We start from the raw sequence: 17,174 nt of genomic DNA, 5'->3' as shown, positions 1-17,174 counted from the left end.
CATCATCATGCCGTCTACTTTATTCCCTATCGTTCCCTACCTCTCATCTCATTTAGGCTTACTTCATCACCTACCTCTGCTGACTGACAACTATTTTCTTAACCTAAGTTCCGAGTTATGAGGCGGTGGGAAGCACACAACACAACCAAAGCACACAGACGGGTCTTAGAACTCTAGCCCTGAGATAGGAGGGATGCATGAACGCTTGAACTGATGTTTCCTTTAGTTCACAGCCAATTAAAGAGTTAATGGCAATGAAACTAGTAAGACGCACAAGTCACGTCAAATAATAGTAGTACGGGTGGAGGAGGAGAGAATAATTAACCTGTCTCAGTGCTAACTTTGTGAGAAGAAGAGATTTCGTTCAACTGAGCTCCTCCATCTCCAACTTCCAAGGCAGAGAAAAGGGCAATTTTATAGCGGACGTAACAACACGCGTCCCAACAAAGAACAAGTAACAGGATGGTTGTGTGTGACAGGAGAAAGAGAGAGAGAGAGAGAGAGAGACGGAGAGATGTGTTGCCTCTTGGTCTCTCTCTCCCTCTCTCTCTTCTCTGCAGGTCTGATCGAAGTGCTAATAACATGCACAGAGAGAGAGTGAGAGAGAGCACACGGTACTTCGACAACGCATCCCCACCAGCCCATGAGCTCCATCACATCTCAACATGTGGTGTGTGTTTGGTTTCCACACTGTCGCTGTACGCTTCCACTGTAATAGAGTGTTTTTTTTTATGATTGAAGTATCATCTACTGTTCTTCTCGCAGAACCTTGTTGATCTGCGTGAGTCTCTCACAGACCTGTGTTGTGGGTCGATATATGATCGAGTTCATGGAGATGTTTCTTGGGGGGATTACTGGGGACGGAAAACATTATCCATAAAGTGTAACTCAACTCATGATGTTTGAGTTTGCATCTCCAGTCTTTCTACCGCCACTGCAAAGCTAAACCCTATCTGCACGATTTGACGTCCGAAAAGAAAACCACCACACTTGCATTCACCTTTCCTCTGTGTGTGTGTGTGTGTGCATGTGTGCGCCCGGTGTTGCTTTCCAGCCCATCTCCCTCCCTTGGCCTCTTCCAGGTTCTCAGTGTTCTCATCTCCCTTAGGGTACTCCTTTCTAGCTTTTCTTCTTAGTTCTTCCAACATTTTGGAAGCCTGATACTTGGAAATGGAGGAGTTCTCCCAGCTGGGAAGCAATCCATGGGGAGGCTTGATGTGCACCCCTTCTTCATCGGCCAAACAAACTACTGCCACAGCAGCTTCTGCCTTCGATAGAAGATACTGCGTTCCGAACCCTTTTCTGCCCAGCGACCACCACGAAAACCCCAACCTGCTCCAAGCAAAACCCGATGTGGCTTCCACTTCTCAAATCCCACAAGGCGATGTTGACGCCATCAAGGCTAAAATCGTCTCCCATCCGCAGTACTCCAGCCTTGTCTCTGCTTACATAGAATGCCAAAAGGCACTCATCATCTCGATGGCCCGAGCTTTATCTCACCGCGAGCTTCCCTTCCGCTAACACTTCTCTTGCGTGTTTGCAGGTGGGAGCGCCACCTGAAGTAGCTGCGCGGCTCTCGGCCGTTGCCCAAGAGTTTGAGATGAGGCAGCGGGCGAGTTTGATCTGCCGCGACGCGGTAGCAGACCCAGAGCTGGACCAGTTCATGGTTCTAACCTTCTTCCTTGCTTATAGCCGAACATTTGCTGGTCTCTTTCTGTCGAGTATGTCACGTATGTTTTCTGGCTTGGCGAGTTGTGACAGGAGGCGTACCATGATATGCTCGTCAAGTACAGAGAAGAGCTGTCAAGGCCGCTGCAAGAGGCCATGGCGTTCCTTGGAAGAATGGAGTCTCAGCTCAACTCCATCTCGGACAACACTGGTTCTCTTCGCATACTATCCAATGGTAATTGAGCCTTCCTTCTGATGAAAACGATAGTCAGATTAAACCTTTCCTTGGAAGAAGAAGAAGATTACAGAAAAAGCAAAGATGACAGGTTAAGAATCCAAGATGGAATCACATACTAAGTCTATATTGTCTCATCATAAACCATTCTCCACATATATAGTAGATGGGAAAAGAGTTGGTTTTAGGGTTTCAGTCTTCTGTAGATTTCAACACTGCAATGCCGAGGTGCGCCACTGCCGTATGTCAGGAGGCGAAGTACGTGCGGTTTTACGAGGAGAATCCCTTATTTCCCGCAAGTCTGAATGAAAGATCTCCTCTGGCCTGTCTCCAGTCTTTTTATCTTCCTTTACTCTATTATCTATTCTTCCACATGACTGTGCACAACAGTATAATTAATCCAATCGATGGAAGAGTTAAGGTGCCCACATTTCCTGCCCTGCGTCAAGGCTGCTACGCTGGTAGCCGTCTCACGTTCTTCCTCCACACATAACTTGCATGCTTCTTAAAGACATAATAGTCTAGTAGAAAGTTGGAGAGGAGTCGAGGAAGCCCGACCGAAAGATGCATTTGGAGTCCACAAGAACAGCTTCTTGAATGCTGTCGTGGGCTTTCTCTTAGGGTTCCATGGACAAAATCTTGATTCCCCTTCAGCTCAAGAACGATCAAGGGATCACTCCCAATTTTCCTGAGCTCGAATCTAATATTGTGCCCGGTCTCTGTCTGGTGTGGTCAGTCTAGGTAGCAACTATGTCTCACGATTGATGTAGTGCTGTTACCATTTCTCTCAAGAACTCCCACGTAATCCTTCTGTCACGCTGCGGTGCCATGCCGGGTGTGATGTATATTATTAATTGGTCAAAGTATAAAATTTGTGTGCATTTTTACGTGAAATTTCTATAAATCTAACAAGGTTTTGAGTTCTCAAGAACATCTAGTGGATCTATACATAATCTACAGTAGAACATTTTTCTCTTACATATGTAATGAAAATCCGAATGGAACTATTTTCTAGAATGTGGCTGTGTGCTGATAATCCATTGGTTCTGACAATGACATGAGATGGAAATGTTATCCGAGTGAACTCATACTATGGATGATAGCTATGCTTAAGCAATCTCAGCAATGCATATTCAATAGAAGATCAAAGTTCTGCACCTTTGTTTAAGCTGATATTAATGTAGATTACTGTGCTTGATTAGTTAACATGTAATATTTCTTTTCCTTTTTTTTTTTGAAATTTAAATGAGATTTTAGTGGCTTGAAACGCCTGTTTGCTTTACTGAAATCTGATTGAAATTAGGTATCTGAAAAATGAAGCTTGATCAGCTACATCATGATTGGAAATTTTTGGCGAATACTTCTCGGAATCGAACTTGTATGACTGTCATGTTGAGAATTCCTTTTCAAATTCTCTGGCAGCCTCTCACATGCACAAACTATTAAGAGTTTCTGTCATATTTTCTCTATCAATTTCTTTGTTGAAGTTTCTCTCTCATCTCGACGCATGCATGTTGTGAGATGCATCCAAGTACTTTCTTCAAAATTTGGATTTTACAAGTAAGGATTTGGTCCTGATGTGTTTGGTTGTCAACAGTGATAAGCTAAAACGAAAGCGGTCGAGGAAACAAGCAAGAGACACATGTTCACGATATCGAAAAATTCTAGTTCCACTGGAAATTTTGATTTTGATAATTCACGATATCATTAGAACTTCAACTGCAGCTATCATAATATTGAGTTGTAAATTCAAAAGAACACCCATGTCGATAAAATGACATGATTTTGCTTGATCTTAGCTAACTCACATGACTTATCATTTTTCTTAAGAGATTAGAGTTCCTGTCACAATGATGTTAGAAACAATATTTTCTTATTTGTCCTGCATTTATTTGTTTTTTGTACTAATTTCTTTGTCATAATCTTGTGGATGCCGTAATAGACAAGCCCGATATATTTCTCTAGGTAGGGTGAGACGTGAAGTATCGTGTTTTAGTGTGGTCGATCCATATTTCAATTTCAGACTTTGGTGTCACTCATTGCACATGAACTGAAAAAATTGAATGAGTATTGCTGATGGATGATTGACGGAATGTGATTTGTTTCTACTGGTTATTTCTTATGCTGTATCCATCCTAATCGATACTATAATTTCGGGTAGGGTGACTGCGAATGCGAAGTGTCTTGTTATGCCTACAATTACAAATGGATGGTTGCATTTTTGCTTGTTTTGATGCTAGATGACAAGTTTGGAGTTTGCTCCGTCGAAGAGAACCAAGAAGGCAGCGGCGGAGAAATGGATATCATGGAGCTCGATCCATGCACCGAGGACCAAGAGCTGAAACACCATCTCCTCAAGAAGTATGGTGGATACCTGAGCAGCCTGAAACAAGAGCTTTCCAAGAAAAAGAAGAAAGGGAAGCTTCCCAAGGACGCTCGACAGCAGCTGCTCAACTGGTGGGAGTTGCATTATAAATGGCCGTATCCCTCGGTAAGTACTCTTCTCTCGATCATCAAAACTAGCCAAAGCACTACATCGATGGTGAACCTGCTCGTATAACCATGAACAGGAGGCGCAGAAGGCGGCATTGGCGGAATCCACCGGACTCGACATGAAGCAGATCAACAACTGGTTCATAAACCAAAGGAAACGCCACTGGAAACCATCAGAGGACATGCAGTTCGTCATGATGGATGGGTACCATGCCCCAAATGCTGCTGCTCTCTACATGGACGGCCACTTCATGAACGAAGGTCTGTATCGCTTCGGTCCCTGAGCTGCAACCATGCATATTGTGTGCCACGAGCGAGCTCTTAAGGTTTCATCGGAACACTGGAAGTCCACCCCCATCTTGTGTTGTATCTGTGATGACCGTATCGTTGGTAATGCTATCGGTTGTATTTTGTCGTCGATGCCTCTTCGAAGTTAGATTCTTCTGCTATGCCATCTTCCATGCACATTAGCTTGTCGAAATGTTTGACTGCATTCGATAATGTTCAGATCGAAAGACGCCGTCTTTATCCATCTTCTTGTCGGCAGGTCATCTTAATTCCTATTTCCCGATCTCAAGCATTCGATTAAGTAACTTTAACTTAACAATCAATCCGAGGCAAAATAATACATGCCTTCTTCATGCTGTCCAATGGGGAAAGATCACGTAGGTACTTGCATGGTGACCATTGGTCTGCAGTGCTCCTGTTGGATGCTTCTGATCCAACCTCGACAATGGTCGATTCTTCCAGCTTTTTATGCAACCATGCTTCAGACATTTAGACTGTTCTTTACGGAACAAGACAAAGTGTGTCCACCGGCGGGCCACACCAAAATTTACGGTTCATTATTGCTTTTAATTATTGCCATTATCATTATCATTTTGATTTATTTTTGTAAAAAAACTTATCAATATAATTTTTTAGATCTATTGGGATCGATAAATATTCTAAAATTTATAGAGTCATTATAACAAAAAGATAAATTAAGTATTACGGTGTTTCTCTCTCGAAAGAGTGATATCTATAAGGTTTCTAAATAAAATGAGAGAAAGATTTAAATTTTTTGGGTTCGAGTTTTGAGTTAAGTAATTATTGATTTTTCAGTTTTGAAAGACAAAAATCAAGAAGAGGTGTATTTAATCTTAGTTATTTTTGTCCCGATCTATCTCTTTTTTGAGAGAGACAGATCTTTATTGTTGTTGTTGGAACTGTACAATGATGAATGAGAAGACAGATTGAATTAAGACTAATCTTACTTTCTAAGAGAGTATAAAAGATACACCTAATTGGAGATGGAGACGAATCTGATGACAACAAAGTAAGATGGAATCACGTCGCATCCAATAAAACTGTTCTTCATTTATTCCGGTAAATTACATCCAATACAATTCTTCCTTATTGCATACGTAGATAATCACGCTTCGATGACAGAGTAAAGATAAACAGTGTGACTCGAGCACAAATGGAACCTTATTGCATGATGCCTTTCACCTGATCGGCACAAACACAAACACACACACACACACTCTGCTATATATCTTAGATGCCGGCAAAGCACTCCGGCGGCGGGACCGGGTACCGGGGCTTGTCGGTGCAGTAGTCGTAGATCATGTGGTTGGCCCTCACCCACCGGTACTTCCTGGCCTGCTCCGGGCTCAGCTGCCGGTACGCCGACCCCTCCCACCAGTTGTTGGGGTTGGAGGCGCAGTTGGCCGGGCCGGGGACGGCGCAGCCCTCGATGTCGAAGTCCTTGTAGTAGGCGTAGAAGGGCGCCTTGCTCCAGTCGATCTTCTCCAGCCCACCTCGCGTCGCCCAGTCGTCGCCCTCCCACAGGGTGGAGTACACTCCCATGGGCTGCACCTTGGGGTACGGTATCCCTCTGCCTTCGTTGTTCTTGTACACCCTAATCGGCACGTCATCGACGGAGAAGCTGCACGTGTCATGAAGCAATCAGAATTCGGTCGTCGTCACAGAGAGAATGCCAGAGAATATATGCATGAACGAGGCGGGCGAACTCACACGACATGGTAATGGTTCCAGAGGATAGTGTAGGTATGGTAGTCTGCCGCAGGGTCGAACCAGAGATTAACTCTCTGCTCCCGGTCGCCCTTCCCGTGAGCGTAAATGTTGGTTTGGACCGTGTATGGCTGACCGCTCCTGTTCCCTAAGAACTCGAAATCCAGCTCGTCGCGGACGGCGTCGGTGTCCGAATTCATCTGCAAAACCCAACCATCGTCTCAAGCTTGTGTACCATACGGACGTGAAGAATGCATGCCATCGAAACTAAACACGAGACACGAACATAGAAAGCGGTGACAGTTCCTGCGGAGTCGCCGGGGATGAGCTTAATCTTCATGCTAACACGTCCGTAATGGTACTTCTTGTTGGAAGCGAACCCACAACCTGAGTTGACCACGGAAAGCTTATGAGTACTGTAGCGAGAACGCAGTGCTGTAGTGAGAGGAAGTACCAGAGGAGGGATCGAGCATCAGTTGAATTGCACTGCCGCCTTGCAGCTGCTTGATGTGAGTTCCTGCCCAGGTGATGCGGAAGTCTTGGAGGAAATTGGCCGGGCGTGCGCCGGCGAATGCGACGAGGGCGAGGATAAAGAAGGTAAGAGATAAGATAGTGGTGTGTCCCATTGTTCTCCTCCTCCTCCTGCCAATACTGGTAATAGGCAGAAGCAGTGAGATGTATCTCCGGAGGGGGATGCTTTTATAGCTGAGAGAGAAGGAAGAGTGGGATTCTGCTTTATTAAGATGAGAGCCCCACGACAGCTTTGGCCTCCAGCTCACGGCAAGCCGACGCAGGGCCCTCGATTGTGACTCTCCTCTTATGACGATGCTATGTTTAACCTTGGGCTTGTCTCTTAGTGCGAGGCTAATTCGATCTAATCGCATTAATATTGCATGAGAATACGTTAAGTCACTTGTAATATAATCGTGAACTAATTACATAGACTATGAAGAGAGACACCCTTATAGAATCGTGCATGAATAGAGACATCCTCAATAAGTGTTGGATCACAATGCAGTATAGAGAAATTGGCACCGTAAAATAGGGAAAATATTCCAGGAACTTAATATGCAAACGACCGATGTTTACATCCCCATATACAAGTGTCCAAGCAAAAAGTTGGAAGATTAGGACGTGGCAACAACCATGTCCTTGACTTGGCTGTGATTGCAAGATTCTAATGGAGCTCACTGTAATCACAGTTGAGCAATAATGGCTTTTCTAATTTCCACAAGAACAAAAAGAGATGATATGTGGTTAACCATATATCGCTCATCGTCGTTGTCATTCTTGATGTGTGCGTGTCAGTTTCAATAGAACGTGACTGGTCTCATATGGTAAGAGCTAAGAAGACATGCACTCGAGTAAAACCTAGCCTTATGGAGCTTCAAGGGAGGAGGACGACCGCAGTCTCATCGTACTTTACAATGGTCAATATGTGATTGCTAAGTCGCACCAACCATCCTCGACTTGAGATCTACGGTCCCTACTTTGATTCTTTTTCTTGATAAGCACCACCATTTCATGGATTCGTATGGCTTCCATTGGTTGGATGGTGTCTTTATCCACATGCTCATTAGGTTCCACAATTTAATGTCTCATTAGACGATCCATGTGACGCTGTCCATCTTAACAGGCCTTTGTCTATGATCAGAGAGAGAGAGAGACCACTGAGTGAACGACTCGATGAGCAGGCAGCATGCATTGAATCGATCCACCCACTTATCCATGCATCTAATTAAGCAAGGGTTTGCATGGGTCCGAATACATACAGATGTATGTAGTAGATCTTTCGAGTGAGAGAGAGAGAGAGAGAGAGAGAGAGAGAGAGAGAGATGCGCAAGTAAGGATAATAATGGAGGACAAGTGAATTAGATGGAGGAAGAGTTGCATGTAATAATGTTGGATCAACGAATTGTACTCTGTGACAGACCACAGCGAGCTGTTGGATAACAAGTACAGGTGTGGCAGGAGCCAGCGAGATAGGTTGGCCGATGCGTGACTAATCCGGCCACGTTGTACGTGCATGGCAGTACATGCACGTTAGATTGAAGTGTCGCAGTGTTATGACCACACTTTTATTTCATTTTGTTAAAAGAAATAATTATTATTATGGAAGAGAAAGTAAAGAAAAGGAGTATTTTAGATAAAACAGGAATTAAGGATATCTGCATCAAATCTCGTGCAAGTCGTGATCACGTTAGATCGGCGTTTCCGGTTCATGTTAAAGTCCAAGGACTCATTAGGCCCATTGTGGCCCATATTACTCTACTATATAATGCAGATGGGCCATACGTCTACTCACCTGAAACTTGGCCCAACGAACCCACTGCGGATCATCTTGTTCGCCGGCTCGGTGGTCTCGGCGTTCGCAGGTGGCGCAAGGAAACCCTAGCGTGCGCGGGGTGTTCTTCCTGAGTCGCCTTCGTCGCCGTTTTCAAGGTAGCGAATCTTGATCCGTCGTCGCTTCGTGCTGGTCGATACGCTTTCTTCTTCCTTTTGCTTTTGGTGGGTTTTAGCCGATTTGTACCCGTCGATTCCGGTGTTCTTGGCGTACTGGTGATCGGTTTTGGGTTGTTGGGGGGGGTTCTTGCTGTGTGAATCTATCTTCTTGATGGCTGATTGTCACCGGCCGATCCATCTTGAAGTTTCCCCTCGATGCTCCAGTCCAGCCGGCGTGAAGTGATTGATTTCGGCAAATCCTGGTGCGTTTTCGGATTGCATGCACGATCCAATCGTCAGCAGCTCCTTGAAATATTTTTTGCTTTCTTTTTTTGGTACCTTTTTAGCCGATTGGTAGTCGTGAGTTCTTCTGTTCTTATCGTTTCGTGATCGGTTTTGGTTCTTGGGGTTTCTTGTTGTGTGGATTTTCTTGATCTCTGATCGTGACTAGCCGATTTATCTTGGGATTGTTCTCCTATTACATCTTGAAGTTTCCCCGTTGTTTCTCCAGCCCAGCTGGCGGGAAGTGACGGATTTCGGCAAATCTATGTGCGTTTTCGGATCTCATGGGCAATCCACTTGTGAGCTTCTCGAAATATTTTGCTTTCTTTTTTTTCAATTCCTTTTCCGCCGATTGGTATCGTCGGTTCTTCTGTTCTTAGCGTCTTGGTGAGCGGTTTTGGTTCTTGGGGGCTTTTGGCAGTATGAATTTTCTTGATATATAATCGTTATCGGACAAATTATCTTGGCATCTTGATGTTTCGTCGTTGGTTCTCCGGCCCAGCCGGTGTGGGGGTGATGGATTTGGCAAATCTTGGTGTGTTTTTGGATCCCATCGGTGATGGACTTGTCAGTTTCTTGAAATAGTTTGCCTTTCTTTGGGCATCTATGAGACACCGTATGTAATTGGGTTTTTTGCGCTCCTGCTAAATATATATTGTATTTGTTTCAATCATCTGGTTCTTGAACGCTTTTCTTCCCTGCCGTTGTTGGCCGCACTAGTCTTCTTGCTTGCAACATTTAGATTGCAGATGTCAGTGGCTTTCTTTGAGCATTTTTGTGACATTTCCATGGAAGTTCTTCACTCGGCATGTTTCTGTTTGCTGATCTTCGAAGATAATATGGTCAGTTTGTTAGTCAAGAAACGGATCTACATGTGTGATCTTTCACACAGACTGCATTGTTCCAATTCAGATAATTAAATTAAATTGAACAAGAAGAGTTTCTTTAGCCTTTTCATTGTACAACTTATTGCAAACATCATTCCCCTTCTTCCATGTTCCTTAAATGTTTCTTGGCAACCTTGACTCTCCACTTCCTTTCATTTAAACATATGGGTAGTTTTTCACTTGTGGAAGTTATCATATGTTTTCTGCATCCTCGTTTGATTTACTCTGGTTAAAGAAATTTCATTTTTATGAGATTTTGAATGATGTCTCCGCGTGTTTAAGTGTAAGCAATTGACAAAGCAAGAAGAAGCTAAGTTTTATGATCTTGCATTGTCATGCCTTTCCCTTGAGATATTTGGATCTGCTGATGCTTTATTCATGGTTATATTCTAATATTTGACATTGATACATATAAATGATACATAAGCATGATAGACGAGTCCTCTGGTTATGCATCTACAAGTGATTGCTTCAAAGCCAGATATATAACTAAAAGCTCATCATTTCAATGAAGTGTTGTACCTTGAGCATTCTTATATTTCATGGTTTAAATGCAGGAACAGTTTGCTGCGTAAAATCCAGTAGTTTAATGTTTGGAATTTCATACGGAGAGCTATTTCTTATTCTAGGGGCTACAGCAGCCCTTATCGGTATACCTTCTTTAGCTTCTTGAGAATAAATTTCTTAAATTTTTATTTAATGAATTGTAGATCTTACTATTATCAGCATAGTTAACTTCATTATTGCCTTCCAATATAATTAGGCCCAAAGGATCTCCCAGTTATTGCAAGGACGGCTGGGAGACTGGCAGGAAGAGCGATTGGGTATGTTCAATTGGCTCGTGGGCAGTTTGAAACAGTTGTGCAGCAATCTCAGGCTAACAAGGTGGTGCTACTTTTTCTTTCTGCTAAGCTCAGTTGTCTATGAATAAATCTATTTTTCATAAACATGAGATGATACAAGTGACTTGCTATGAACAGTTTGCTTGTCTCATGGAAGGGAATAAGCTTGATCAGTAGAATGCAGGCATCTAAATATTGCTGCTGTTCAGATGCAGTCTTTCTCTATCTTTTTCTTGTTGTTGCTTTCTTTCTCAAGATCCCATGCTTTTGAGCTTTCTTCAGTTAATATCTAATTGTAATTTATAAGTCATGCAAGGTTACATGACAGTGTCGTTTAGCCTGTTATGATGGCATTACACTAAATGTCAATTTGTAGATAACCAGTGGTACGTAGAGACTTCAGCTTTCTAGAACCATTGTTCCAAAGACATGAATGGTTGAAAGCAATTCAGCTTCTTTGTCATAAACTTTTCTCTTTTTTTGCATATTAAGTTAGCTATTTGTTTATAATATGAGAATTGCAACTCATTTCAGTTGCATATGAGTGAAAATGGATTTCTTTTGACTTATTCCAATATCACTTTCTTTTGCCACGTAAGTTTCTTTAGGACATAGTCTGCATCACAGGATTCAGAAAGTAATTAAGAAGCAGACTTTGTGGAGAAAATTGTTTGGCCTTCCTTTCTGAAACAGGACTTTTGCTTGTTATGTGAGAAATTTAAGTTGAAAGACTAGCGTATATGTTGTTAATTTTATTTCCAATGAAGCTCTTGATTTGAAAAATACAATATAAAATGATATATGAAATGATTTGAAGTTATGTGAGACTTACGTAATACAAAGAATATGGCGGATCTTTCAAACTGAAAATAGCTATGTTATGATGACATGTGCAGAAGCTATGAAAGGAAATTTCTTGAGTATAAATTTTTGTTTCTACCATGAGTATGGCTAGGAGTATTGGAGTTTCTTAAGAAAGCCTAGGCATCAGTTCAGGACAATTGACTGAAAATTAACATCGAAAGCCTGCTAACTAGATGATTGGAGTAGGTGCCAGAAATAGCTATAACATATCTTTAATGTTCATGATGCTTGGTGACCTGATATCTAAACTCACAAGTTTTTTATGTTGTATATAATTTAACCGGTCACTATATGTTATACTTCTTGTTGGGAAAGAAAAACTTTGATATCTAAACTAGGCATGTGTTGAGTTAGTTGTTCATGAAATAATTTATTAATAATGAAAATGACCCTGCTTGCTCTGAAGTATCTATTAACTAAATAGCCCATGCACAAGGTAGTTGTTGACATGAGGAATGTTCTTGTTCTCCAGGAAGCCAACAAGATGTCATTCTATTTTAATGAAAAATTATCCATTTCTAAGGACAAAATATCATAGTAGCACATGATGTATCCAGGCAAGAATAAAGCAGTGGCATTGGGATGTCCAATTGGAATATGAAGCTTGAGAAAGGAGGAAAGTATGAGGAATTGTGATGAACGTTGCTAAAGCATGGTTCTTGCGTAAAATGTGGAAAAAATTCTAACAAGCTGACAATAGGTGGTATGAATACAGCATTGGTGGTTATGGATATCTTGTGTCACCATAAGTGAATTATGTGCTGGTTTAAATTTTGTGCAGCATGGTTCACAAGAATTATGGATTTGTAGCATGGGTTACTTTGTGGACACTGGAAACAACTAGGACTAAATTACAACGAAAAATTAATGGACAAGAAAAAAATAGATGAGGCATTAATGATTAAATTTAAATAATGTGAACAGCAAGGATTATTAAAAAGATTAAACAGCCGTGCATTTCTATTATTTTTTTGGAATCCTCATGAATTGTGTTTCTCTCTTGGCAAAACTCGATTTTTCTAGAGGAAAAGAAAGTGAAGTGTCTGTAACCTTTTGTCAATACCATGCATGTAACAAACTAGAACTTAATGAAACATAAAAGATCTACCAGGCCTTCTTATTTTGTCATTTGTTTTCTTATTCTTTATCTGATTGAAAGAAGTTGAGAACAATAAATCCTATTCAATGTGGTGTATATGATAGTATCTCTTGCTGATTGTTCTGGACAATAGAACATTATGTTTCTCTTTAAGAGAATCATGCTGATCTGGCTCATGTAACTTATCCTATATATCATTGTATTCCTCATAGTATCACATTCTTAGGTACACAAAGAACTACAAGACACCATTGCTCAATTAGAAGCAATTCGTTATGAAATACGTAGCATATCAATCATAAACCCAGGTCCATTTACACGGAGGCTGGATGGACAAGAACAAGTGCAAAACACTGGTATGGAGCAAACTTTGTAGTTCTGATATATTTCAAGATCCCTTTATTCTTTGTATTTCTGCACAATGCTTCTTGGAATTTCTACTATAACAAGGCCTTTTCTACTATAACAAGGCCTTGACATTGCTGCAAAACCTGATGGAGAGAATCAGCCAATAGCAACAATCTCTAAGGTTTCACTCAACCCAGATAATTATGTTATCATGTTTATGCATCTCAAGTCGCTTATTTCTTGTATTCATTTTCACTCTCCAGGATCTGACTAGAGCAAATTCAGTTTCTTCCAGTCTGCATAGCCAAGCAATGGCTTATGCGAGGCTAGCTGAAGCTCCAAATATCAAATTAAGTTCTTCTGAATCTCATGAAGATGTGTTGAAACTTAATGGTGAAGGCGATCTGCTGACTGTTCTGCCTGTCTCTGCTGAATCTGCGGGATTACTTCCAAAGCATCGTGGTAAATCTCTAGTCACTTCTGCTGCTGATAGAATTCCATGTTTTTATCTAGGTTGAATTACTTTATATATTTTGTACCAATTCTATGAAGTTTTTGTCAATGAATCGGACTAGGAAAAATAGGCTAACTTTAAGGGACTCTTAAGTGATTGAGCAATGGGCATGAAAGTGAATGTCATTGACTGAGACTAAAATGTCAGCGACCAGTAAGTTTCATAAGGTGCAGTTATGTTTAGATTTTATACACACTGAGTTCCGTAAAGAATACTGGGTGAGAAAATTTTGGATATTTCTATATATATTTTGATGTCACAAAAAAGAAAACAAAAATGTCTTCTACCTCATTTTAGATTCTTAATTTGTGGGTTCTTTGTCTTTTTTTTCGTATGCAGAAGTTTCAGAAGTCTCTGTTTGATTTGTTGGTTTTAATCAAGGTTTTAGTAAAACAGATGATGTGTTTCTCTTTTATTGCCTTTGTATGCGCTTGATGATTGAAGCTTGGAGAATCCATCTGATTCTTCTCCATGTTTGACCATTTTTCCTAGTCCAATTCCTCTGACTGATTCCACATAAGTGCAGCTTCCATGATATGTATGTATGCTTGAAGTTTTGGAGAATCCATTTGATTCTTCTCCATGTTTGACCATTTTTCCTAGTCCAATTCCTTGACTGATTGCAGAAACTTGCTTAACTGATTTCTCACAGATGGACCTCCCATGATATGCATGCTTGATGGTTACATTCTTGAAAATAATACAGAAATGCGTACAACATAGAGAATTTGGACCTTCAACAGATCTGGATCTTCAAGAAGTAAATAATGCTTAACCTAAAAACCAAACTGTGCCTGAACGAGATCAATTTAATTGAATCTAATATTAGTTTAAAATGGACCATTTGATCAAGTAGCATTTGAGATCCATGACAGCAGAAACTTGTTAATATTAGTTTGGATTTTTTCTTGGAGTGGGACAATATCTCTAGTTAATTAAAAGACAACTTAAACCTCTTTTAAATGTTTCTAGTAAAGTCTTCTTATGCCTTTTTTTTTTTAAAATCTCTTGCATCATTAGGAGTAATTGACTCAATTTTTTTTATCTCTTGCATCACTAGTTTATATATATATATATATATATATATATATATATATATATATATATATATATATATATATATATATATCAATCATCTGAAACAACTCTTTTTTGTTTTTTGTTTTTGTTTTTGTTTGATGTGATGTCAGATGAAGAAGCAAAAGGTTGCGATATTCTGCTAGAAGCAGTGGTGGAGGCAGAGGTGGCTCGCAATGCCAAAGACTTCTTCGCACAACCACAGAATCAAATTGTAACTAATCAGTGAAATGGTAACACTCCTCGTCGTCCTTTGTGACTAGTATGGACTTCAAAAATCTAATTGTGGACTTTTTGGTTTTCAGTGGGTTTGCGTGACAGCAGGTACACGTACTTCCTTTGCGGTTCAAAGTATGAGTTGACCCTTCAGCTCAGGCTCAGACTCTGGCTTCGCGGTACTTGTCTTTGTTAGATGTGTAATTCTGGCGCCAGAGTTAGTAGTCTTTGATAAAAACCTACCTTTGTGCTATACAAGTTAGGCGCAGTTTTTATTGGCGAAGAGTATATCTATCTGGCTAATTGATTAAGTTGATTGCAAATGTGCTGCAGACTTTGCGATGGCGAAGAATATCCCCGCCATCAAGAAGAACACTAAACCCAAACAAACACAGACTACAAGAAAAATCAGTACCCACAAGAACCTCAATAAATGTCGAATAAAAGAAGAAAACATTAACTAATATCCCCAAAAATCCATCAAGAAGAACCCCAATAGACAAATATTAAAAGAAGAATCAGTGCCCAATAAGAACCATAAAAAACGATAATAGATGTCGAGTAAAAGAAGAAATCATGAACTAATACCCACGAGAATCCATCAAGAAGAACCCCAACATACAGAGACTACAAAAAGAATCAGTACCCTAAATGTCAAGTAAAATGAGAGAACACGAACTAATACCTACGATAATCCATCAAGAAGAACCCCAACATACAGAGACTATAAGAAGAATCAGTACCCTAAATGTCAAGTAAAATGAGAGAACACGAACTAATACCTACGATAATCCATCAAGAAGAACCCCAACATACAGAGACTATAAGAAGAATCAGTACCCTAAATGTCGAATAAAAGAAGAAAACATGAACTAATACCCACGAGAATCCATCAAGAAAAACCCCAACAAACAGAGACTACAAAAAGAATCAGCACCTTAAATGTCGAGTAAAAGAAGAAATCATGAACTAATACCCACGAGAAACCATCAAGAAAAACCCCAACATACAGAGACTACAAGAAGAATCAGTACCTTAAATGTCGAATAAAAGAAGAAATCATGAACTAATACCCACGAGAATCCATCAAGAAAAATCCAAATAAACAGAGACTATAATTTTAATTGAACGAATTCACCCAAAAATAACCCATAATAATAAAAAACATCAGTTAACCATGCAATTAAAAAGGACAAAATTAAGATTTATTTTTTCTCTTTCCTTTTGAATAAGTTATATTTTTATTTCTTTGAAATCTGTGTTCTCTGCGGGCACGAAAAGGAAATGTGCGAGAGACTAGGTTCGCTGTACGATACGTCTTATGTATCGGACGATATATTAAGGTGTATCGAGCGGTATACCCTGATATATCGGGCGGTATATCAATACGTACCGAACGATATACCCTAATGTATCAATTTTTTTTTTATTTTTTTTATACTGAAGCATTGTAGTGATACCGGATGGTTCACGTCCCGGTAATCTATCGGATCGGTACATACCGTCGGTACGATCAGATCATGTCTTGTCATGTGCTAAGGCGAGGCTCATCATCATCCATTCGCCGACCTCAACACCAATTCGTGGCCCCAAATCGCGTGCATTATCCTCTATTTAGCTCATCGCACCGAGCTCCTGCAAAGGCAGAGAGGACAGGGAGAGTGAGCGAGAGACGATGGCGTCGATCACGGGGATGTTGGCGTACGCCGTTCCCATGTCGTGTACCAGCAGCAGCAGACCCAGGGCTTCGTCTCCCGCGTCGCCGGGCGGCGGCGGCGGCGGCGGCGGCGGCGGGGGGGGATGGATGGGAGTGGAGTGCTCGTCGCGGCCGCAGAAGAAGGCGACGGCGCACCACATGAAGACGAGGCCTAAGAAGACGCAGCCTTGGGACGTCAAGCGAAAGGGCCCGACCGCGTACCCACCTCTCCCCGTCCTCCCTCCGGATTGGACCCTCGTCCCCGAGCAGGAGCAGGCGGCGGCGAAGGAGGTGGAAGAAGCTCCGGCCACCGTCGCAGAGTGATGAGGAACCACTGCACCATCATGGCTTTCTCTTTTCCGTGCTAGCAGTTCCTTTCGTCGAGTTTACGGTTTGCGTGCCAACTGTTTGATGTTTTGCCATTTAACTATATGCTCTGCTTTTCTCTGAGAGTCCCCATCTGCTAAAGATTAATTTCCATGGAAATTTAACGAT

The 17,174-nt window shown here is 41.3% G+C and overlaps 4 protein-coding genes across 8 annotated transcripts; 3 read left to right on the top strand and 1 right to left on the bottom strand.

Moving 5' to 3' along the window:
• Positions 1-1,142: 1,142 nt before the first annotated feature.
• LOC103979528 (homeobox protein knotted-1-like 6) lies at positions 1,143-4,793 on the top strand. The gene is made up of 5 exons (XM_018823362.2): positions 1,143-1,464; positions 1,544-1,666; positions 1,762-1,903; positions 4,144-4,394; positions 4,474-4,793. Exons 1-5 carry the CDS (start codon positions 1,171-1,173, stop codon positions 4,678-4,680), a joined length of 1,017 nt encoding a protein of 338 aa, XP_018678907.2. The 5' UTR covers positions 1,143-1,170; the 3' UTR covers positions 4,681-4,793.
• Positions 4,794-5,735: 942 nt separating this feature from the next.
• Positions 5,736-7,091, bottom strand: LOC135608276 (probable xyloglucan endotransglucosylase/hydrolase protein 7). Its single transcript, XM_065100966.1, has 4 exons — positions 6,867-7,091; positions 6,699-6,799; positions 6,416-6,612; positions 5,736-6,326 (listed from the first exon to the last, which is right to left on the bottom strand). The coding sequence occupies exons 1-4, from the start codon at positions 7,036-7,038 to the stop codon at positions 5,936-5,938; spliced, it is 861 nt and encodes a 286-aa protein (XP_064957038.1). The 5' UTR covers positions 7,039-7,091; the 3' UTR covers positions 5,736-5,935.
• A 1,613-nt stretch (positions 7,092-8,704) lies between these two features.
• On the top strand, positions 8,705-15,266 carry LOC135608275 (uncharacterized). 5 transcript variants are annotated; one of them, XM_065100963.1, is made up of 9 exons: positions 8,722-8,854; positions 8,932-9,117; positions 10,581-10,673; positions 10,787-10,908; positions 13,055-13,184; positions 13,299-13,357; positions 13,440-13,638; positions 14,881-15,000; positions 15,073-15,266. In XM_065100963.1, the coding sequence occupies exons 3-8, from the start codon at positions 10,613-10,615 to the stop codon at positions 14,994-14,996; spliced, it is 687 nt and encodes a 228-aa protein (XP_064957035.1). In that variant the 5' UTR covers positions 8,722-8,854; positions 8,932-9,117; positions 10,581-10,612; the 3' UTR covers positions 14,997-15,000; positions 15,073-15,266. The 5 variants fall into 5 exon arrangements, with proteins under 5 accessions (XP_064957033.1, XP_064957035.1, XP_064957036.1 ...); XM_065100961.1 differs by lacking the exon at positions 8,932-9,117 and having other exon boundaries at positions 8,705-8,854; XM_065100964.1 differs by having other exon boundaries at positions 8,731-9,117; positions 10,587-10,673.
• A 1,392-nt stretch (positions 15,267-16,658) lies between these two features.
• LOC135607616 (large ribosomal subunit protein cL38-like) lies at positions 16,659-17,003 on the top strand. The gene has a single exon (XM_065099568.1). The coding sequence runs from the start codon at positions 16,659-16,661 to the stop codon at positions 17,001-17,003; it is 345 nt and encodes a 114-aa protein (XP_064955640.1).
• The last annotated feature ends 171 nt before the right edge of the window (positions 17,004-17,174 follow it).

This window comes from Musa acuminata, chromosome BXJ2-3 (assembly GCF_036884655.1).
Source record: "Musa acuminata AAA Group cultivar baxijiao chromosome BXJ2-3, Cavendish_Baxijiao_AAA, whole genome shotgun sequence".
Lineage (NCBI taxonomy): Eukaryota > Viridiplantae > Streptophyta > Magnoliopsida > Zingiberales > Musaceae > Musa > Musa acuminata.
Note: the sequence above shows the minus strand (reverse complement) of the source record. Positions and strands in the feature narration are given on the sequence as shown.